Source organism: Natator depressus, chromosome 11, assembly GCF_965152275.1.
Source record: "Natator depressus isolate rNatDep1 chromosome 11, rNatDep2.hap1, whole genome shotgun sequence".
NCBI lineage: Eukaryota > Metazoa > Chordata > Testudines > Cheloniidae > Natator > Natator depressus.
In genome coordinates, this window is record NC_134244.1 from 65,664,841 (window position 1) to 65,688,696 (window position 23,856).

The 23,856-nt window shown below is 40.1% G+C and overlaps 1 protein-coding gene across 4 annotated transcripts in view; it reads right to left on the reverse strand.

Moving 5' to 3' along the window:
• Positions 1-23,856, reverse strand: part of ERBB4 (erb-b2 receptor tyrosine kinase 4) — a 966,448-nt gene that overhangs the window by 584,185 nt on the left and 358,407 nt on the right. For all 4 annotated transcript variants that reach the window (XM_074968100.1, XM_074968101.1, XM_074968099.1 and 1 more), the window contains exon 2: positions 324-475. In XM_074968100.1, the coding sequence (XP_074824201.1) occupies positions 324-475 (152 nt within the window). The remainder of the gene's footprint in view (positions 1-323; positions 476-23,856) is intronic.

Consider the following 23,856-nt stretch of genomic DNA (forward strand, 5'->3'; position numbering starts at 1 on the left):
CCAAGTCCCTTCCTAACACACCTTCACACCAGCTCACACACAGAGAGGCACAAACACATTAAATGTCATATACTGTGACCCGCCAGTACCTTCTATCAGAAACCCTGGTAACTGTACACTCAGTGCATCACTCACAACAACACTGTTCTTCTTGTACTTTGCACCTTGACCTTGCTGTGTCTTTTTATGGTCTGCTTCCATGACCGGCTCAGCCAATCAGCAGAATAGAACCGTCACTTACGAACAAGACACTCTGTTATTGTGCAGTCTAACACCAATATCCGCTCACACCATGGGGAAGGTGGAAAAAAGAGGTTGCTTACCCTGAGGAAGGAAAGATCACGGTTGTGTTCAATGTTGGTGATTTCTAGGTTGCCCATGACTACCTCACAGTTCTCATAGTACTTGCGCAACGCACGATACTGCTGCTCCAGATCAGACAGAGAACTCAGCTTGTTCTCAGTGCCAGCGCACACTGCAAAAAAGAAAAAAAAATATGTATATGATATATAATGATCAGAGACACAGAAGCAAAGTGGGGAACAAAAGTTGTAGGCAAAGCTACATCCAGCTGCAATGAAAATCCTGTTTTAATCTCTGTATTATGTCATGAAGGAAAATGTTGCAAGTTGCCTTAATAGCAATGTTAGGATATAGATATTCAGGCCTGTCTGCAAAAGCCTGTACTTTAAGAATTTAGGGGTATTCTTATCACTTGGCTAGTTCTAGAGGTATAAAAGAAAGAATCAAAATCACTGTCTGCTGGTGTAAGGGCCTTCTCTTACTGTGACAGTTTGAGGCCCTGTTCTTAGGCTAAGGCCTTTGGCTAAGCAGCAGAGGCAGCCATAAGCCAGGAAGCGAACAGTCACATCCTCACATTCCAAACTAGTCACATTGAAAGAAGGTGCTATTGGGCTGTTAGGAATACAATCCTGTCCTGAATACAATCCTGTCCTGATAATTCCTATCACCTCCAGAGAAAGGGAAGTGCCTAGAAAATGTAAAAGGAAACTTAGTTTGATAGCATCCTGTCTGGCAAGAACTCACTTATCAATAGCTGGGATGTGAAATCCTCACTTCTGTATTGTTTTGTCATTAGAGTTCCAACTTTGCTATTGTTTGTCTGTATAATCTCTGTCTGGTTCTGTGATTGTTTCTGTCTGCTGTATAATTAATTTTGCTGGGTGTAATCTAATTAAGGTGGTGGGATATAATTGGTTAGCTAATCATGTTACAATATGTTAGGATTGGTTAGTTAAATTTCAGTAGAATGATTGGTTAAGGTATAGCTAAGAATATTACTATATAAATTAGGGGCAAACAGGAAGTAAGTTGGGATTCGAAAATAAGGAAAAAGGAACTTGTATTTAAGCTTGCTGGAAGTTCACCCCAATAAACATCGAATTGTTTGCACCTTCGGACTTCGGGTATTGTTGCTCTCTGTTCGTGTGAGAAGGACCAGGGAAGTGGGAGAGTGAAGGAATAAGCTCTCTAACAAGCAACAGTAGTGAGAGGTAGCTACAAATATTCTCCATAGTAATCTCAGCGGTATAATATGCATGACCAAAGGAGACAATGTTGTGGTACTAACCAGAGAAAAAGCAAAAGGCTTTATAAAACAGAAATGAAAGAAATATTACAAATCAATGCATAAGTAAGGAGTAAGGGCAAAATCCTAGTTTCAGTGAACCCCATAGGAGATTGCCATTGACCAGAATATGTTTCTAAATCTAGAAGGGCTATTCATAGTTTCAACGATTGTAAGACCAGAAGGGACCAAAGTATCATCTATTCTGGCCTCCTCTCTAACACAAGCCAGATAATTTCATCTAGTTACTCCAATAACTTGTGTTAGACGATAGGAAGTTTTCCAGAAAGATATTCCAGTCTTTCAAGTTTTTGTAGGAAGTACAGAAGGAATAAACAAAGAAAATTTCCTTTTCTCTTCTCTATGATGATTATAATGAAATATACACACATATGTTAAGGATCAGGCAAACCAGAAAAACTTCAAAAACATTTTTTGAAGTGTAGTTCTCTTCTGAAAACTCACTGTAGAAATGGCATCAAACAGGCCAGCCCATGTGTGCTTCTTTCAGTGGTTCCAAACAAAATCTGTTGATTTACAAGTAAAAAGATGGGTTTTTTCCACCTAATTCAAACTCAGCCTGATTCTGAAAGTCAAGCTGATTTCTTTCCGGGTGTGACCTTCCTTAACAATGAATATTTCACACTCAAAACATGGTTAAAGGAACATGGTGAGATTCATTTTCTTTTAAATGGATTTTCTTTATGTTTCTGATGAAGCACACTTTAAATAATATGTCATCTTTTAAAGATTGTTTTTTAAAGCAGGTAGGGAATTTTCCAGTTCATCTGCTAATGTTTAGAAAGGTAATTTGGGCAAAGCAAGAGCAACACCAAATGTGCTCAAGGCAGGGGTGAAAGTAAGCCGGTACGCCCCAGTACGGTGTACCGGTAAGAGCCGGTGCGCCGTACCAGGACTGGCTTTCCCAGAGGGCAATTTAAAGCCCTGGGGTAGCGGCAGAGGGGATTTAAAGGGCCCCGGAGCTCCAGCCGCCGCTACCCCGCTCCCCTGGGCCCTTTAAATCCCGGCCTGAGCCCTGCTGCCCGAGCCTTGGGGTAGGGGTGGGGGGGCTCTGGCGGGGATTTAAAGAGCCCCAGAGCTCCAGCCACCGCTACTGCGCCGGCCCTTTAAATCCCCGCCGGAGCCCTGCTGCCAAAGCCCTGAAGCTGGTAGCTCGGGGGTGATTTAAAGGGCCCCGGGCTCCCAGCTGCCACTACCGCAGCTGGAGCCCTGGCCCTTTAAATCAAGATTTAAAGCTCCTGGGGATTTAAGGCCATGCCTGTTCCGGTTGAGGCCACGCCTCTTCTGGTTGAGGCCACACCCCCTGCTCAGGACTCCGGCGTACCGGTAAGTCCTCTAACTTACTTTCGCCCCTGGCTCAAGGCCATCTTTGCTCCCCTTCCTCTCCCCTTCTTTTACATAGGCCTGACTGCTGCCTCTTCTGCTTCCATTTTGCTTCTGCTGTTACCAGTGAATATCCTCTTTCTGGGCCGTGGGGGAAAGCACACTGTGACACATGACCAAAAGGGTTAATAAGCATTCTGCAGGATAAATGACTCAAATTCAACCCTTAAAAACATATGAGGAGATAATGTTTGTGTGTTTGTGTATTTACATATATACTGGTAGAAATCAACATGGTCCCTGTCTATGCTGCATTCTGTTAATTCAGAGATCAAAAGAGCATCTTAACATGTAAATGAACTGTAAACATCGGATATCACTGCATTCATCTCTCTTTGAAGTGTATAGCAAATCATCTGCGAATGGTAGAAAAAACAGGCAATTGCCTTGCGTTAATCTGTGTGGATAATTACCGGGATGCTTAGGAAATGGATCCACTTCAAAGTCCCCATGAGTGCCTATTGTTCCACTAAGGGCTCCGAACTGTCAGAGAAGGCCTGGAATTGTATAAAAGATCTTTGGGTCCCAATCCTTTTTATCTCAGATCTGCTTGAGATTGCATGCAGGGGAAGCCTAAGCCATAAGAACTGAGATCCTAGTTCTGACTGGACTGCCCTGAATATAAACATTGGACTATAACCTTTGAACTATTTCTGAAAGAACTCTTTGTATCTACAAAGCTCTCCATCTCTCTATGAATCTGAATCTCAAGATGGAGTCATGTCTGTATGTATACTGATCTGTTAACCAGTTCTCTCTCCCTTTTCTTTTTTAATAAATTTTAGTTTAGTTAATAAGAATTGACTGTAAGTGTGTATTTGTGTAAGATCTGGAATATTCATTGACCTGGGAGGTAACATGTCCAGTCCTTTGGGATTGGTAGAACCTTTTTCATATGATGAATCAGATTTTCATTAATCCTCATCATATTTGACTTGGATATCTAGGTGGAGGCCTGAGGCCAAGTTACTTTAAGGGAACGGTGTTGTTGACTTCTTTGTAACCAGTGAGGTATAATAAAAGCTATTTTGTGCTGGCTTGGTAAATCTAAGTATTGGAATATCCACCAGCTTTGGGAATTGCCTGTCCCATTCTTTGCAGTTCACCCAAATTGAGTGACCTCAGCTGGCTCCCGTGGGATTCCAGTCACACATGCCCTCCCAGAGCACTGCAGAAGAGGGATGTCATCTTTCCAGTTCAGGTGACAGGAAGTTCTACTGTCAACTAAATGGTGAAGTTGATTATACACTTTGGCTATGTCTACACAGAAAACATGAGCAGTAAGTATATTCCTTATATTCATTACTGGCCTGTATGTTTTATAATTTTAAGGTAATTTTTCAAATCAATATAGGTCAGTTTTTAAGTACTGCTCCAGAAGGGAGCTGGAGTTCAAAAACAAATGTTACTCTCAGCAAACAAAACAAAGCCCATAAAAGGAAATCCCCAGTGTTACACCTTTTCATAGATTTTCTCAGCAATGAAGTTCTCAAGGCATCTCTCCTCCCTGCCCAGGCAATGAGGCACTGCAGGGTACAATACTAAATGATAAGAAGCTCCTCCAGGAGTGAACTGTCTTCCCAATAATGACAAATCCCCTAATGAGAACCATCCTAAGAAGTTCTTCATGGGAAGATCTAAAGATGCAAGACTTCAGAGTGCCTCCACTCTCCCTTTGCTGGGACTTGAACTCCTAAATGAAGTAGACGAATCTGATAAGAATTTTTTTTTTTACTGGAAGATATAACTAGCAATGAAAAAATGATCCCTGTGGTGACTGAAAATGGTGGTCCTATTTATAATAACAAAGGAGTTCTGGTTTATCTGGAACAATGTCAGAATCCCCGCTAGGAGCCAGAATCATTAGTGTTTTTTGTGCAATGCCTACTGTAAATTTCATAAAGCATGCTCATATATCATGTTCAGATGTCTTTTTGGAGATTCAAGAAAGAATCTCTTACTAGTCTTTCAAGATCTGAACAGAGGCCAAGGCCAAATGGAGAATAAGCTCTTTGGGAGAAGGAACACAAAGTGGCTTGTGACATACGACATGTAATCAAAAACGGGGGCACCAAAAAAAGGTCAGGAAGTGTATTTTAAACTGTTAGTAAATGGTACTATTTTAACTATGCATTTTTAACTGTGAGTTAAGTGGACTTAACAAGGTACTAAAGCATGCACCTAATTTTAGTGAGTAGCATGCACTCATACGCTTAAATTTGAGCACATGCTTAAGTAACTTGCTGAATTTGGTCCCGAGTTTGCATCAAACCCAGACTTTTATAGAAGATATTAAATGAGCCATCTCTCCTATTTTTAGTTCTTGTAACAAAAACAATACCTAGCACTTATCTACTGTCACTGCTTTTTAAAATTAAATGCAACAATAACGCAAATATTTTAAAGGCTGCCGGTGCAATATATGCTTCAGCACTTATGGGCGTTAATACATTTATGCCAAAATATGTCAGCTTTCCCCTGCAATTCAAAAACTTTGTAATCTATATTTCATAAATATAACAGTGCCCCTTCAAAGCACATCACCGTGTATTGTTAAACACATTTATATACATCACCAGAAATTGACTAGCAGCTATAAAATAAAGATCACACATTAAGAGCAGTCCCCGTAGGAGCGCCTCCATCGGTTAAAAAAGAACAATTCACTTGCCCCTGACCTTAGTCGGAGGAGAATTGCCATGTATGTATCATCAACAGATAGTTTCTCTCACTGTTGTACCTGCCTCGGTCACCTCTGTGCTGTGAATATTCCAGCTTTGATTAGAAATTCACACACCACAGGTGTCACAAGGCTGGTAAAAACGAGGGAGAGTGGTTTCTGTATGTGCAATATGCACAGGGAAAATCTGTGATTGCCTTACATTTTCCAGTAAAGACAGACAAGCAAAAAGACAGAGTGATCAACAAGCTATAAAGGGGATACCTGTAACACAGCTTTGAAAAATAAGTTTCTCTGCAGACAGGGTATCCACAAGCATATTGCAATTCCCTCACATTTGTTTTTATTATGGCAATAAGCCCTGACGGTCGGCACCGAGGCATACCTCTCATCGGGTTGAAGGCTAAGTGCTTCCCACTACCTGAGAAGTCCAATATCCGATTAAGACACATTGGTGTGGTTTATCGCTATTCAAGTATGGCTACGTCTCAGTTAAAAATAAAATCAGCTAAAGATAGTTTTGTGCAATGTATCCTTTCCCTATGAGCAGCAGGTCCTAGTAAAAGGATAAAAAATAGAAGACAGATTATAAATACCACCTCCCAATTAGCTGGAGTATATATATGGTTTGTACAATTTTGCTAACCCCTTCTTCTTTTAATTGATTTAATTTAAGATGTCCTGGACTATTCCTTGCTACCCTCCAGAAACCCAGCTGCTCTTTCAGCTGTAGTTTATAGCCTAACAGCCACTTTCGTTTATATAAAAAGAAAATGTGGTCTATTAACTGGCTCCCAGTTTAGCTTTTACACTAGAAAATGGGCTATACGTGGCTGACAGAGCCACCGATTGTTGCTGACAGGGCATCTTGGAACTCCGGAGAAAAGGACAGTTCAGAGCGTCATTTCCGACCCCCCACATGCTCTCACCCCCACCCCAATCGCTTCTCTTCATCTCTAACATTAATTTTGTGTCCCTGCCCCACCACCGTTTTTTCCTCCTCACCTACTGATCATAATGGACAAAAGCATTGGTGTGGGGTTTGTTTGGGTTTTTTTGGAGTGTTTAAATGAAGTCCCAGTTGTGTACGGTTGGACGTAATGTTCAACACTGATATCATCTGAAAGGGCCAGCCACCCCTGTGACATCATCCAAGAGAGCCTACCATCCATTTGTGGCGCATCTTTGGGTAGTCAATCCCTACCCAGATTCTAGTGCAATTTACTCAGTACGTATACTGTAACAATTTTCAGTCGAGGTTTAGTCACAAATATTCAAAATTCAGGCTGTTTACCCTTGTGATTGGGCAGTTAGGTCACAGACTATAGTCTCTGTTCTCTGACTAGATGAGCATGCAAGCAATTATAGCACTTATATGCGTGAATTTGGCTTACTCTTTCCATAGATACTCATGCATGCAACTTTGGAATTAAATTTTCCATTACCATTTTTTCCAGCACCACTAAATCATTCAAATGTTCACTCAAAACTAACAAGTAGCAAGTGTGAACATGATCAAATTGAATTCACTTACACATTCCAACAAATATGAGTTAATTATTTTACCCTGCGCTAGTGATGATCAATATATATTTAAATGAAGAAACAATTTTTGACCGAATATAACTAGTCTTCTACTAATTCTAGCTGTTTGTTTTTAAACCCTCCTAGCTCAACAATTGATCTTTTTAATTTTTGTAATCAAACCTTCTAAGGGCTTGTCTATTCATGGACCTATTCCTGAATCCAAAAGTAGAATAATCTTGTTCTGGAATAAGAATATCCTTATATGGAGTTATTCGGGAATAGCAGTTCCATGTATAGGCAAGCCCTACGAGATCCACCTTTCTTTCTTTTTAAATCATGAAAGATTGAGTTTGACTTTTTTAGGGGGGAAAAGATCTCATGACAAGGCACTGGCAACGATGCATAAAAATCATTTGTCTCTCTCTACATGAGGTTTTGCTTGAGTGCAGCACGACTTTCATTTGTCGATCGATTTGTCAATCAGGCCGTATATACACAAGACCATGCTTAAAACATCAGACTCATTGATTTCAGGAGACTGTTTATGAAAACAGAATTGCAAGTTCTCTTACTTTGTACAAGGCGAGCTAAACAATACACAGTGCCTCTTTCTTACACAGTTGCAATCTATTTGTATGCTACGCCTGGCCGTAATTTATTTACTTAATTACATTTGCTTTTATAGACAAGACATTGTCAGGGACTCTTGAAGGAATGGATAAAGTAATGTTTTATTAGCAATCGCAAGCATTGGTGCCAAGTTTCCAAAACTCTCAGAAAAAATTACCGGCGGGTCCTTTAAGAAGCCACTAATTACTGGCAAATTTGGAGCACTTAACATTGCCTTCATTATAGCCTCACCTCTTAACAATAGCCTATATTACCCCTTGCTGTAAAATATACAAAAAGAAGAGGGGAACTCCCTCCTGGCCTTTTCATTACTTTGCACTCTCCTAGAATCTTCCAGCTAATCAACCATAAACCTGGTTTTTCCTGCAATTAAGAATGTTCTAATTAAGGACGGGTCTCACTGAATTTAAACTTTTGTAGATCTCTCTTTTGGGAGGAAGCAAAGCTAATATGAATTCAGAAACCTTTTTTCCTCTCGTTTAAACCTAATGTTTTTGAAGGATGATTCTACTTAGAAGAAGTATATTTCTAGCTAAAGGAATGCTTAAAGTTTTATATTAGAGACAATTAGAAAGAGGGTTAGAAGTGGCGGACAGGACCACAAATTGTTACTTAGAGGGCAGCTTGGCAATGGAGGGAACAGGACAATTGGATTAGAATTTTCTCTACACTCCCTAATACACAGCTCAACTGACACAAGTGGGGCTGCCTTCCTTAAGGAATTCTCTACATTACAAATTGTTACCATGTTTGAATATGGCTATATAGAATGGAGTAAGCTGATACCGAATATGATTTCACTGTCAACACAGACCAGGGCAAGGAGTATTCACAACCTCATGTCAGCTAGCAACGCTTTCAGCCTCTGGGTTTACCCATGATTAGCTGTCACAATTTATTCTGATCTCCACTGACTGCAAAAGCATGAGAAACAAAGTGGGTGAGATATCATCTTTTATCGGACCAGCTTCTGTTGGTGAAAGAGACAAGCTTCAGGTCTTCCCCTGGCCTGAAGAAGGGCTCTTGTCTCTCTCACCAACAGAAGTTGGTCCAATAAAAGATATTACCCTCACCCACCTTGTCTCTCTAGTATCCTGGGACCAACACAGCTAGAATAACATTGCAAATGCACGGTCAACGTCATGCCAGCTAACTTGATTCTTCACAACCTATGTGGTAATATTTTAGAATATAGGAAAACTCTTAGAAATTTGAGTGTTGTCACTGATTTTAATTTGATTACTAATTGATTAAGGTAATACTCAGCATGAGTGAATGGATCAGAAACGGGCCGAATACCCATGAGGTACCGACGCATTAAAATGAAACTAAACCTTTGTCCAACTGAAAAAAGAAATCTTACAATTTGTGGGGATTTGTTTTTTCAGTTTGTTTGGTTGGTTGGGTGGGTGGCGGGAGGAGGAGTTAGGGTTTTTTGAGTAGGGTTAGTGTCATTCATGACTGAAAGAATAAAAGGCCTTGAATTAACTTTCTGAATTAACAGCCCAATGTTGTTTCAGACACATTGTTCCTTCTAAATCTTATTCCTGAAGCCCTTTCATCTGGGCTCTCTCCCTTTCAACAAGGGCTCATCAGAGGGTGTTTACTCAGTACCACAAAGATGTCTCTGAAATGACAAAAAAAGTTTTCAAGGGGAAGTAATTTCTCAGTCCTAGGAGATTATCATGAAGAAGTAATAGGTATTTATAAATATTGAGAGTGACTGTATCTTAATCAAGAATGATTATCTGTGTGTGATTACTCTTTCCTGGGCTAATACACAGACTTTGCATTATGTCCTGAAAATATCTGTTCATTTTATGTTGTAGCATATTTCAGAGGATGTAGTGAACACGTGGGCATCAGTCAGAATGATATCACATTAGTAACTAGATTTATAGTGCCGTGTTTCAAGGATAATTGCTCATATTAGACCATGTCATCCTTTGTTGCCTGGTCATTTTAAGTTATTTTTTTCCAGTATTATTTCTCATCTAGTTTCATCATACACATTTTGTCCTCTTCAGTTACAATGCCATAGAGTGAAAACGTGCTGCAGGATGTAAATCATGCACACAGCACTAGAAAGTAGGTACAGACTCTTTAGGCTGTGCCAGCAGCATTATTCCTCCCCAGGGCTGAGGGTAAATTGGTTTACCTTGGCCCCCACTCCACTTTTCTTTATTCTGTTCTGTTCTGTTTTAAGTTTAGGTAGTAGACCCTTAACTCTACCGTAGATACCAGACTTGACAAGCAATTAAAGCAAACAATTTCCACTCATCAAACTTTGCCAAACCAGTCATCAGCCATCTGCTCTATCATCTGGCTCTCCTTGAGGTCTTGCTGTGAACCTGAAACTGCTTGCTTAGATCAAGAGGGACAGTACAAGCCTCCAAGCTGGTGGGATGCCATGGGGATGAAGGTGACACACGGTATGTAGACACTAACAGAAGTCTTCAATCTTTGCCCTAGTTGCACTTTCACCATTCCATTGTTTAATGGAATCATCCTTTAAAAGACTATGATTCAACATACCCTCTCATCTGTGATCAAAATGGCAAATTCCTGGCGCAGAAACTGGATTCGAAAATAATTTAAAATGAAAAAGACTTCCTTTTAAGTACACATAAGTAAATATGTAATGAGACCTAACACATCATGGCTTAGATTGGATGTAACACTTTCTCATCATAAGCAGGAGACCAAAAACAAAAAACAAAAATAACCTAGTTCTCCTATAAAAATCTCTCCAGCACTCCCATTTAGTTCCAAATGCAACATGCAACCAAATAATCAATTGGTAGAGTCTGGTTTAGAGAGGCCTACAGACTGTCTCTACACAGAATTGGTGATCCTCTTCCAGGTCAGAACTTAGGTCGTGATGGTACAAAATGATGTACTTAAAGATTTCCTCAATTCAGATTTTTTTAATAAATTGTTCAAATTCCTTCCCTTTCAATTAATATTTTCTAACCAAAGGAAAGATAACTCCACAGAATAAACCTTTAACTTGCTGATAGAAGATCTGGATAGTTACTCTTCATCATTATATTTCCCATTATTCCTTGTCATTATATTTCCTAATTTGATCAATAGCATTAGTCACACAAGATTAAACACCTATTCTCTTTCACCACCATGTTCTCCCCAAGTCAGGATATTGCAGGTATTTTTTTCCATGACCGAGGACTTCAGCTGAGAAATCTATAGAACGATACAAAAGGTCATTCCCCAAGTGAAACTGATCTTCTACCACATTGTCATTTATGATTGATGCAGACAAAACGCAAAGTAGCCTAAAAACCTCCTCCTGGCTAAAAAATCAAAACTTTCTTTCGCTTTCTAAATATTGGTGTGCACTCTGGATCCTTATTTATGTTAACTAAAAGCAATTAAAATATAATATGTATTTGGAGGAGTAGCCCATGGGGGCAGGGAGCATTGGAGCTGCCAAGTTCCCCATCCCCATCACTAAGTAGTAGGGAAGCACTAGGCCCCCACTGTTCCGTAGACACACCACCACGTGGAAGTAAATTATACTGTGGCTTTTCCCTTGGGAGCCAAATAGAATGGGTAGACATATGAGTAGAAGGGAATAGGGTTGCTGAGTTCACTATGATAGCTGCCAAAAATGGGGAACTAGGCCACAAGTATTAGGCAAATTAAAAAAAAAAGCCAAAGATTTTAATCTTGGTTGCTCCCCGCATTCCTGGAGCCAAGATTTCTCTTTGCATATGTTAACTTAGTTTACACTTGCAAGATTCTTTTGAGGAAGGCTTGTAAGTACATACAGTATTAGACCCATTTTACCTCTGTATAGGTAAAAGCCTACATTTGCAAACCTGGATGCCTACAGATAGAACCCTAAATCTGTATTTAGGCACCCAAATGAAGGATGATCATCAGCAACTCCTACTAAGATTAGTGAGAGTCACTGATGTCCAGTACTTATAAAAATCTGGCCACTTTTGTTTAGGTACTGAAATATGGATCTAGGGACCTCACTTTCAGCACCCAAGTTTGAAAATACTGGCCTAAGATTACAAACTAGAACCCTGGCCACAAAACTTCCAGAAGTGTCCTTAATCCACTGGACCAGAGCGCTTTCCCAGCATGAACTAACTCCATCTGTGCTCTCACCCTTCACGTCATCAGGGTAAATTTTTGTCCCATCCAGAATAGTCCTTTACAATTATAATTCCCAGGATTATCGGTTGGGAAGTCAGCTCTCCTTAGAGAGCACGAGCGTCGTTACACCATATACAGGCACACCAACTGCCATCCTGGCTCTCTCTGCTCTGTGAGGTCACTACCCGCTGTAGGAAAAACCTGCCCAACAATGAGAAGGTTTTATGTTGCCTCTTCAGGGCACAATGGCAGGCAAGTTTCTTGGGGGTAGGGGACGAAAAGAGAAGACAAGCCACAAAATGAATAACTGCGTAACATGAAAAAGAAACACCAAGAACTGATTCACTGAGAGACTCCTGTCACATCTGGGGTAAAGTTGGTATCAAATCATTTCCCTTCCTTATGAATAATGCTTCTTAGCTTGAAAACATGAAGTATTCCTCCCCCCCCCTTTCTTTGTAAAGCTGCCCCTCTCCTAGAGGGCCAAGTGTCTGCTTAACTTGCACAGGGCATTGCCTTGGCAATCCAGCAACAGAATGCCATAGCAACTCCCACAATACTGAAACTCCTTGTGGATTCGTGCTTTATTTGTCTCTGGAAGAGCCAGGGGGCTTTTTTCTGCAGAGGGGTTGCCTGAATTCTGCACACATTCACTCTACTTAAATGCATTTTAATTAACAGTGTACAAACATACTCATTTTGGGTGAACACAGGGAACTCTATTCATCCAGTGCAGGCCCAATCCTGATCCCATTGAAATCAACGGGAATTTTGCCATCAGTTTCAATGGGAAGAGGAATTGGGTCCTTGCTGCAATTTCCATACACTTTCAGTATATTTTAAACTACATTGGTGACATGAAGCAGATGACCCAATTTTATAGGGACAGGCCCGATATTTGGGGCTTTGTCTTGTATAGGCGTCTATGAACCCCCCACTCCCTCCCCACCACCACCACCACCTCCTGTCTCTATTTTTCACACTAGCTGTCTGGTCACCCTAAACATGATAAAAGTTTCTTTTGGTCTTCTTTCTCAACATTTTAGCATGTGCTTGTGCAAAAAATGCAGCTCAGATTGGGGGTGTTATCAGTGCTTTATTTCACAAGGCGTATATTAATGTAATTGTGGGTACTTATTTACCATTTAAGTGCATGGCAATTACTATTTAATTACAGGGTAAGTATATGGTTACTTGTGATGTAAAAAAAAATTAAATGTTTCCCTGGGACCTACAAAGTACAATTATATAGAACAACAATGTGTGGAGTTAGCAATTACCGTATAATCCACAAGTCACATAATTAAAAGGATCAAATGTCTATGATATTTAATTAGATTGAGCAATGACTTTATATAACAAGAAAATTCTAGCAACTTTGTAACACTAAAACTAGGAGAACTAAAGACAAACATGTGGGAAATAAAGACAAACAACTTTTCACCAGGGACCAAATAAACTGAGCGTTTAAGCACAGAGTAGCCCCTTCAGGGCCTGATAACCTCTTCTCAACTGTGCAAGAGAGAAAACAGAATTAACTGACAGCAATGTTTCTCTCTAACTTCCTCAAGCTGAATGTGCAACTCAGAAGTCAAAATATGACTTTTTTTCCTTTTTTTTTTTGCCAATATCCACAGGTTTCCTAAACTGAAATTAAACTACTGTAGTTTATTTTCCACTGATGAACACACAGGCTTAAAAAAAAAACAGGAAAAAACCTTGCCAAATAGACAAGAAAGTTCACATAATATAAGACAGCTGATTAAATATTACTTAGACCTTTAAGTATTGCTGAGAACACAAGTGGCTGCACCGTTTAAGACCAAGGTAATTCTGACGGCTGAATTGGGACTGGCCAGATAAATTTGGGTCTGATCCTGCAGCTCTTACAGAGATAAAGGACTGAGCATTATGACATCAGGACCCTAGTTTGGGCACTGGGGTAATGTGTGTAAAATAAGCTTTTTTTATCTATCACTTTTGAGAAAGAATGCAAAGACTTTTAATTGGCTCTTTTATTTTCTGAATATCCCCCATTACACTGAGGTATAAAAACAGATTATTAAAGTGCAGATTTCTGCATTTTATAGGATGCAAAGCTTAACTTTTCTGAGCACTAAAATGTATAGTATAAAAACCTAAAATGTGTTTTTTCTGTATTATGTGTAGCCTAATTTTAAACCTAACAAATATGTTTTATTAGAGACAATCCCTCATTTCTTATATTTTTTTCACAGTTCAAATATAAATAGTGATTCATATGGTATCATCTTGTTAAGGTGCGTATCTATATAATTACACACACAAAACATCTACCGTAATTACAATGACATGTACAGAGAGTATGTGTATGCACTCACACTCACATAACAGAGGCACCGACTTTCTAATGATCCGTGGGGTACCCGACCTCCACTCTGCCCCAGACCCCATCTCCACTCCACCCCTTCCCCCAAGGCCCCACCCCTACCTTGCCTTTTCCTGACCCTGCCCCTTCCTGCCCCGCCCCCACTTCTGCCTGCCCCTTCCTACCCCGTTCTGCTCCCTACCCCGAGCACGCCCTGCCCTCACTCCCCCTCCGGCACCTCCTGCATGCTGCGGAACAGCTGATCATGGGGGGGTGGGAGACGCTGGGAGGGAGGGGAAGGCGCTGATGGGTGGGGCTGCCATTGGGCAGGAGTTGCTGGGGGGAGGTGGAGGCGCTGATGGGGGGGAATGCCGGTGGGTGCTCAGCAACCATCATTTTTTCCCTGTTGATGCTCCAGCCCCAGAGCGCTCACTGCATCACCGCCTATGCACATACACACAAACACAAACACACAAACAGGCCAATTTTTTTTTCCAAATATGAGTGCTTTAAATTAAACTCCTAAATTCATATTTAGGCACTCCAATTAAAGTAGCCCACTTTGAAGAGATGTTGAGCACCACAAATCCCAGCAAAGTCAATGGGAGCTGCAGGTATGCAGCACCTCTGAAAATTAAACCAGTTTTATTTAGGTGCCTAAATATGGATTTAGGAGCTTACTTAAAGCACACGGTTTGGAAAATTGGGATCATCAGAGCAATTTATAAATCCCCTGTTTGTTATTCTCATAGTTTTTGGAACATTTCTTCTGAGGCTGACACTTATGTACTTGATTTCTGCATGGAGGTGTGTTGGTCTATTTTTGTTTGGTTTTTGTGTTTAATTTTGAGATAAATCTCTACGGGTTTGATTACCTTGGACCCTGTGTGGTCAGTTCAGAAGGGTAGCACTGTCACCAGCTTTATGAAATAAACACCAGGCATGGTGTTCTACCCCCAACCCTTACCACTCAGTAGTACATTACTCCTTGAGTAGTCTCATTAACTTCATTAGGATGGTTTGAGCAATGCGCTGCTATTCAGTGTGAGTAAGGATGGCAGAATTTGGATTTAGAGCGTATAGTTTGATAGGATACATTTTCTACTTAAAGTATGTTTTCAATGGTGTTTTCCTCGCTGCAAGTTTGTTCCCTTGTGTCCTTTCATCAGATTTGGACTCCTTACATTCTACACTAACAAAAAGTACTGGCTCGAACAAACAAGCCTAGTGCCCCGACTTATTTTGATTCTTGGTTGTAGATTTGTATAGAGAGATGGGGTTGTTTTGCTTGTGGTTGTGATAAGAAGGCAGTTTGAAAAGTGGGTTTTTTTTTCATTCTGTGCTTTAGTGATGTTGCTGAATTTATAACCATTGAAAGTAAGGCCACGCAATCTATGGCACTGCTATAAATGAAGAAAACCTGTCATAAATCAAAGAAAACAGTTACATAAATGAGCATTAAAGTGCAGGGAAATGTCATGAGACAACAATAAAATATCTTCCAAATGGTAAATCCCATGAGCAGAAACAGTGTTAGTTGTGACTCCTCCAAGACTCCAATAATAGGACTGTTTTATCAAGGGAGTAATATTTGTCCTGGAGCTTGTCTCTCTTCAAACAAAACTGCAAACACTTTGCTGGAAATTATATACTGTAGGTTGAGAGGAAAAACAAAGAGTTTGTGCACACGCATGCACACGTGTGTGCCAAGTACACTCAGAAGCTGGTTTTCAATCCCATTCATTTTTATTTTGTCTTGATACCACTTCTTTAAACATAGCAAAGGGCCGACTCCCTATACAAACTCTGGGGACTCTTTAAGGTAGCGGTGAGAAATAAACAACTTAAAAATCCAGTGTTTTGCCCTGTCCCCTTATAACACAGAAACGGGTAGGACCTGATTCTCCATTTTGTTTGCTGAAAAACAAAAACAGTTCATTTTTCAATGAAAACCCAAAATTTTTTACAGGGAAAAAAATTCCCATTTCTGGAACAGTTCTACACCACAGATCCCTCATTCAGAGGCAACATGCCATGGAGTGGACAATATGTCCCCTCTTCTGCACCCAGTGCTCCGACAACATAGAGGGGAGTTCTGGGGACAAGGCAAAGACATGCCCAGTGGTTTATTTGGCTACACAGATCCACTGGTCAAATTGCCCCATTAGGAGCACAGGTTTGTAGGTAGTAGAGCACTGAAAGTTATAACAGCTGCTTAATAGCTTTGCTGCCAGTGGAAAAGGATTAAGCCTTGTAAATGGACACACACACACTCCCAATTACTTCTTGGACTCTATCTTGATATCTAATAACATTCCTATAAATGCTTCCATAGGAGAAGTCAACATTTAATAACAAAATAAAGAACTGTGGATCAATAGCTTTTTTAGTTGAATTTGTTACAAGGACTGGATGCATCTTAGTTGCTGTACGTCTTACAGGTTCTTCACTTTGTAAAGCACTTTGAGATGTGCTGATGAAAAGTACAATATAAGAGTGTATTATCCTCGTCATTATGACATCACTAGTAAAAAGACAAGGTTCTGGCACTGATTAATTTACAGTCTAATTTTAAACTTCAAATCACAACTGGAAGTAGCAAACAATTAGAGGGAGAAAGGATGCTGGATTATGAGAATCAAATGCATCATTACCGCTTAGAAATTAATCGCGGTTTTTAATTTATTTAAAATTAAATCAAGAAAACATAAAAAAGAAAAGGCCAAACTTCAGTTACCCGCCTACACGGGACATGGATCCTGTTTTCAGGCCACTTGGTCCCAATACTGGTGCTCCATATTGCCCTTACCTTGAAGGTCTAGTTAATCTAATCTGAAGAATGTGTGAGCATGCAAGGAGGTGAGGGAGGTGTACAGAGGGTACAGCATGTGATCCATTTAAAGAACTACTCTATTAACAGAAGGCTTGTGACTGGGTTTAAACATTCCTGCATATTCAAGTAATGCAGAAGCATGAGAGATCCAGTTGTCGGTGAGTGGCACTCAGTGTGAATTTACCCATTGCAAAATGTCCTTGAAGCTGCTTTTCTGTTACTGGTAAATAGCAGTGAAGGTCAGTGAATCTAATTTGACAATAATGAGCCTGCTCAGCATCGCATTCTAATAGGGTGCCCCCTGCCTTTAAAAAGAGAGAAGAAAAATATATCAGGCAATAAGAAAAGCTACTCAATGACACCACAGAAATCCCATGAGGCACGGTCTCAAGGAACAGGGTTCTCTTGTTTTCCCTTCCTAATAACAAAGATGACAGAGGTTACAAATGCATTCACTATTTATTACAACAAATACATGGAGACTGATTGGAATAGCTTAATTAATCACAATTACCCGGAGCAGAATTGTTATTCAGGCTGCAGTTCTGAGCATGAAGGAGACACTTGACCCTTTTGTTTCTGTGCAGGGACAGAAGAAATTCCAGGCTAAGTTAATGGCAACTGAGCGGATGAGTGACACAGTGATTCAAATGTACTGTAAACTAAGTGAAATGATTCCAGTGTCGGAGGAATGCAACGCGTTGCTTTTAGGATTATTAGCCCTGGCTGTGTTTTTACAATATTTGGTCAAACACCTCAAAGACATGTCACTGAGAGATTTCATATTTCAGGGAAGAAGGTTATTTTTTTTTCTTTAAAACAAAGGGGAAATAAAAAGGTTGGAACTGTACCTCTGGGGGATAATAGGGTCAGTATCTCAAACCTTTGCCGCAAAGTCCCAGCTGCACGTTGTAAGCACTGATGGTTGTCAGTGTGATATTCTGATTGTCAGATGGTGATTCTGGATCTAGCCTGCTCTGTCACCGTCTCTCTGAGTCGGGGAGGGGACGGAGGGACGGTGAAGGACAGTTTATGAAATTCCAATTGTCTGAAGCACTAGAAACCCTTGTCAGTCATGACTGGTTTATTGGCTGAGCTCACCTGCAGGGGGGCTGCATTTGATCGCCTCTGCCCTAATTAGTGTCACTGCAGTCAAATGCAATTTATGTTTAAACATACGTGGAGGATATGACGATAATCCCAGCAATCGCCACTAAACAACATCAAAAAGCCTGGACTTCAAAGCCTGCTGGAAAATAATAATATCTCCGTTTTAGAGCTGTCTACCAATCTGTTAAGGGACACTATCTCCTGATCCAAATGAGAACAGCAATATTCAAAGCGCCAGCATGTCAGCTGGACCCATTTTGACTCTGTCACACTGAACAAAACCTTAGGGTTAGATTTTAAAATAAGAAAATAGGTGTGCCAATATATATTCAATTGCCCACTTATTGTGCGCACAAAACTACTATTTTACATGCAAGTTGAGTTGTTCCGCATGCAAGCAGAAAGTTCAGTGCATTTGTGAAAGCTGTCGTGGAAACTGCACACAAATTAGCTGGGTGAATGCAGACCTAGCTTTAAAATAAAGTGATTAAGAGTTTGGGTTTGGTTTGGATTGACACCAACAAGTTTGGATTGCTTATCCAACCCACTTTGTCCTCTTGGGTTTGTAAATCTGGGCTATGAGTATCCCACAAAAGAAGGGACTTCATAAGATTTTCAGCATTGCCAATTCCAAGCATGCAAAAATTGTGAGTCATGCTCCAAAGAATCATAAGGATTAGCTTAAAACTCACGAGACTTTTAAAGAAAATTACATTGAGCTCTTTTTCTTTGCTTTCTGTTTTTAGCCTTTAGAGTTCACTCACTCCACATTATCAAGCTTTTCTCCTCCAACACCAGGGCTAGAAACTTGTTTGTATTCTTTAAATGACAGCCAAGAGTCTTGTGTAATCCCATGAGTTTGGGAACTCATAATAATATTGCAAGAGTTGGCACTACTGAAATGTTCAGAGCTGTGCACAAATAAAAAAAAAAGGGTGTGTGTGGTGGTAGATAGAGTTCTCATTTATATCTTCCCATGCCTAGGATGAGTATTTGGAAGGGTGGGCACATGCCATCCTCCTCCTGATAAATGGGATAAACTTAGAGCACGGTAAGAGTTTGAACTCCTTGAGTGCAAAGGGAAGGAAACCTCATGAGGGGAAGAGTCAGTGACTGTACAGAGCTATATCCTATGAAGAGGGCAGATCCATAGAAAACAGAGAGGTTGTTCTCATGAATGTTTGGCTAGCTCCACAGAACACCTACTCCTCCACCCAACTGGAGGATGAGATGGAGGTCATGGGGGTTGGACTAGATGACCTCCTGAGGTCCCTTCCAACCCTGATATTCTATGGTTCTATGAACTGCTTGGCTCCCTTTCTCACCTGAATGGAATATAGCTTCCCATCTCCTGACAGCCCTCCCCTCCCTGCAAGGCATTGAGAAGGCTTGGAGGGACTTTGCTGATGATTCCAGCAGCATTAGCATCCAGCTGAAGACCTGCAGCACCAGTTTCAGTAATTTGGGACTAAGGGCTTGCTTACACAATGTGCAGCAATGCACATCACCTGAGTGTGAACTGCAGATTACTCTAAAGTGTTGCACTCTAACTGCCCTGCTGACATGCTCTAAAGGGACCAAGTGTGCATCAATGTAGTCCCACTTGAAACAGCACTGCATTAATTCACAGTAAGAACCTTTTTGAGCATGTCAGCAGGGTCTACACAGGGCAGTCAGAGCACAAGCAGTCAGCCGCAGAAGCTGGGAGACATTTTTGGGTGACTTTTCTAGTTGGATCAGAACTTAGTTAAAATACAGCATTTCTGTCTCACTGAGAAATACAGAAGTGGCATCTTGTAAAGTGGGCAGATGTTCCTAAGCACATGAGATAAGATCAGTTAATCAGAAACAAAAGAGAATTATTTCCACCCACAAACAAATCGCTGCTCAGGAAGCAGGTATCTTTCAGCAGGCTAACATAGGCTCCAGAATCTAAGATATAATTTAAAAATATCTAGCCCATCTGATTGTAAAGTTACATTTAAAATTTTGAACAAGTGTAAAACAGTAGAGTGATCTCTGCTTGAGTCTCTAGAGAGAGAGTCTAAAAATATAATTCTGAGAGGTGTGAACTGCCCTGTTCATCAACGCATGTTAGATCTACAGTCTAAATACGGTAATTAAACGTCAAAATTGTTAACAATTTCCCTGCCAAAGCATTCAAAAAGTAGAGAAAATATTAGAGCTGGTTGGAAAATATTCTACCAAAGTTTTTGCATCAGAATATGCCAGTTTGTCAAAAACAAAACATTTCATGGAAACATATCGATTTTGATTAAATGTTTTATGAGACGGTTTCAGAAGTCCATAGTGCACTCTTGTCAATTTGAGAGAGAAAGAGAGAGAGAGACCTAAATAAAAAATTAAAACTTGATGTTTTCAATCCAAAAACTGACATTTCAACAACTTTCTTTCACTTTCTAAAGAGACCATTTTGAAAAGTTTAATTTTCCTTCCAACACAGAATAAAAACAGACTTGAAACCTCAGAAGTTTTCGTGAAATGGAATTGTCATTTTCTGGCCAGCTCTAGAGATGGTCATATCATGAACAGTTACGCAATTGACTGTGAATAGTGTCTTGATTTGGCAACTCATTTTTGACCAAATACTTGGTTTGTAGGCTGAGCTTAGCATTATATATATATTTTTTCCCCATTTTGAGTCTAATAGGTACCATGTGACTTGGCCTACTTTGTTCCCAACAAACTAGGTTTGTGCACAAAATGTATCACGAAGAGAACTGTTACGTTGCCCTCTCCCCAAACATTACATTATTTGGGAAAACAAGACAATATTCAACAAATAATTTTTGACTGTTTTCTATGTCACAAACATCAGCTGGAAAAGGTTTGTGTCTATCCAGGCGGAGGGTGACAAAAGGGAAGAGGAGAAGAAATAAATATCCTACAGACAATTTAGACACAAAGAAAATACAAGTACCACTGAAGTTTTTCAGATGTTCCCCCAAATCAAACCAAATTTTAGTTAATAATGCAGGTTTTTAGAGTACATCCCTATACAAAATTAACCACGCTTTTGATGGCAATATGCTGTCTTACTGTACATGAGCCCTTTCACACACTTAAAATTTGTCCTTTCCTCTACGCTTACTCCAGTGCTTTAAACTGAATACTAATTGCCACTGGAGATTTATTCTTAACTAAACTGCTGAATTTAGAAAGCGGGTTAAATGCTTCTTTGGCTTAGTCTGATGTGCTTCTTCCTTATAACAATTGCAGTTGTTTGCCCTATGGTAGTCTAATCCTTTTGAATAGTAGCAGAAATCAATCTGCAGACACGATGCTCTTGAATCTGCTGTCCGCTACTTGGACTTACAGCAACAAATTGGTTTACATTACCCTCGCCTGTATATTAAGGGGCAAATCTCTTCGACAATGCTCAGACAAATATCCAGAATAGACTAAAACAACAACATTTGCATCAATTAGAGAAAATTCAGTGTCCAAAACACCAGATGACAAGTTGTCCATGGCTATACAGTACTCAGATTCTTGTGCTATTTAGGGTTGTGGCAGTCTCAGCTGGGAAATAGTGGCACAGTCCTTATTTAAATGAAACACTTTGTAAGTCAAACATATACTGAGCCCCATTCTTCCCCTCTCGCTTTCCTTTATACTTACTAACAGCGTACGATTGCTATATCAAATTTTTCTTTTTACAGTATCCTATCTTTCTCTTTTTAATGTTCACTTTACATCAGATGACAGTTTTAGTGATTCCTCCTTTATTTGCATGTCCCCTTGAAGAAGCTTCATTTCTCCTTCTAATCAAGTCATTAATTTTCATGAAAATCATTCCCACCCTAAAATGGCTAGATTCTAATTTGTCTTTGTCACACAGATGACAAATATCACCTTTCTGCCATGCTGCGATATACTTATATACTTCACATACCTGGATTTTAGTATGAAAAGGGTCAAGATTATTTTTCCATAGCTATAACTGTTTTTTCCCTCTGGCAGTGTGATTCAGTCATGATCCTTCTTTAGCATATTTTCTAGTGATTTCACACAGTAGCTTTGCCTTTTATTTTAAGACAGAATTTGTTGGTGATAACAGGAATGGTGGTAAGCATGCCAAAATCACTTCGCTTTAAATTAAAAAAGTCTCCTCTGCATTCTGTTTACAAACGTTGCTACCCAGGCCGCTTTATCTCCCCACAGTGGGTACCATGTCTCTCACAAAAGTGTACTGCCTCCTCTAGCATTGTCCACACAAGGAGTTTCAAGTGCTTTTCTCAAAAGAGAGAACAGACTTGTCAGTCCATGGAATAGTTTACATATGCTCATCTGAAGCCTCACCTGGATTTTTGTTTTAAAAATGTGCCTTTCCCTCCTGCAGCTTCGTTTTCTTTTCTTTTTTTCATTTCAAATTCCACAAAGTCGGTTGGGCAGCAATCAGAAGAAATATCGGAAAAGGCAGAGTGAACGGAAATGAAGTCTAACTGTACAAAATAACGGTATGCTGTACAATTTTCAACTAATTTCCTATGGCATCTGCTTAAAATCCGAGGGCTGTTTGCTAGTGCTTAAACAAAAGGGCTGGAACTCAGACTGATGCCTGGTAATGTAACAGAAAGTTCAGGTTCAGGCTTTGGGTTCCATCAAAATTTGTACTCTGGTGACTAGAGAAACGTGTACAGCATCATTATACAAGGCGCCAAATGTCAAATAGTGCTACTGAATGCTTGACAGATTACTAATGGCTTTACATTTAATACACCATGCAGTCTATCTACAGCTATTTCTATATCTACACGGTTCTAGATATCAATGTGTATTGATTCAGTATCACAAAATTAATTCTTGTACTACCGTCAATAGTATTACTGATGCACTGACGTTTTCAACTTCCAAACGATGCAAGCAAACTCCAGAAAGAAAGTTATGCTCTTTGCTTTATTATGTAACTTTATTCTTCAGTTTCCATTCCATACTATTCCATACCATATAGTGGGCCAGATCCTCAACTAGCGTAAGGCAATTTAGGGAACTGTGCTGATTTATACCCACTGAGGCTTTGGCTTTTTATATACAGTATGACAAAGCCATGATGGGCTGCCAATATTTTCACAAGGGAACTCCCTGCTTAGCCTCCAAGAAACTCTTTGTCCCAAGGATGTGTGCATTTTCTGGGAGAAGAGGTGAGGGGCTATCCATTTATTTTCTCAATTAAACTCAACTGCTTTCTTATAAATCAGAATTAAGAAGGGAAAAGCCCACACCAGGTGGCCAACACACTTACATTACATTCAATTCATTGGACAGATATATATTTTGGAAAACATAGAGAGTTAGCATAGTGTTCAGCTCACGTGATTCATGAGACTTAGAAAGAGGGCCAAATTTTAAAAGTGCCTGAAGATGGAGACAGGCATCTAGCGGGATTTTCAAAAGTGCCTCGGGGCTTAACTACCATTGATTTCAGTGGGAGTTGGGCACCTAGTCGCTTCTGAAAACCTTACTAGGCCTAAAAACCTCTAAAACTCTGGCTCAGAGATGCTTGTAAGGAGACCCTGGCAAAGCCAGAATAAGGCAAACATAGGCCAGTGCTGAGGGCTCCAGCTCCTGGACTCATATGATTACAT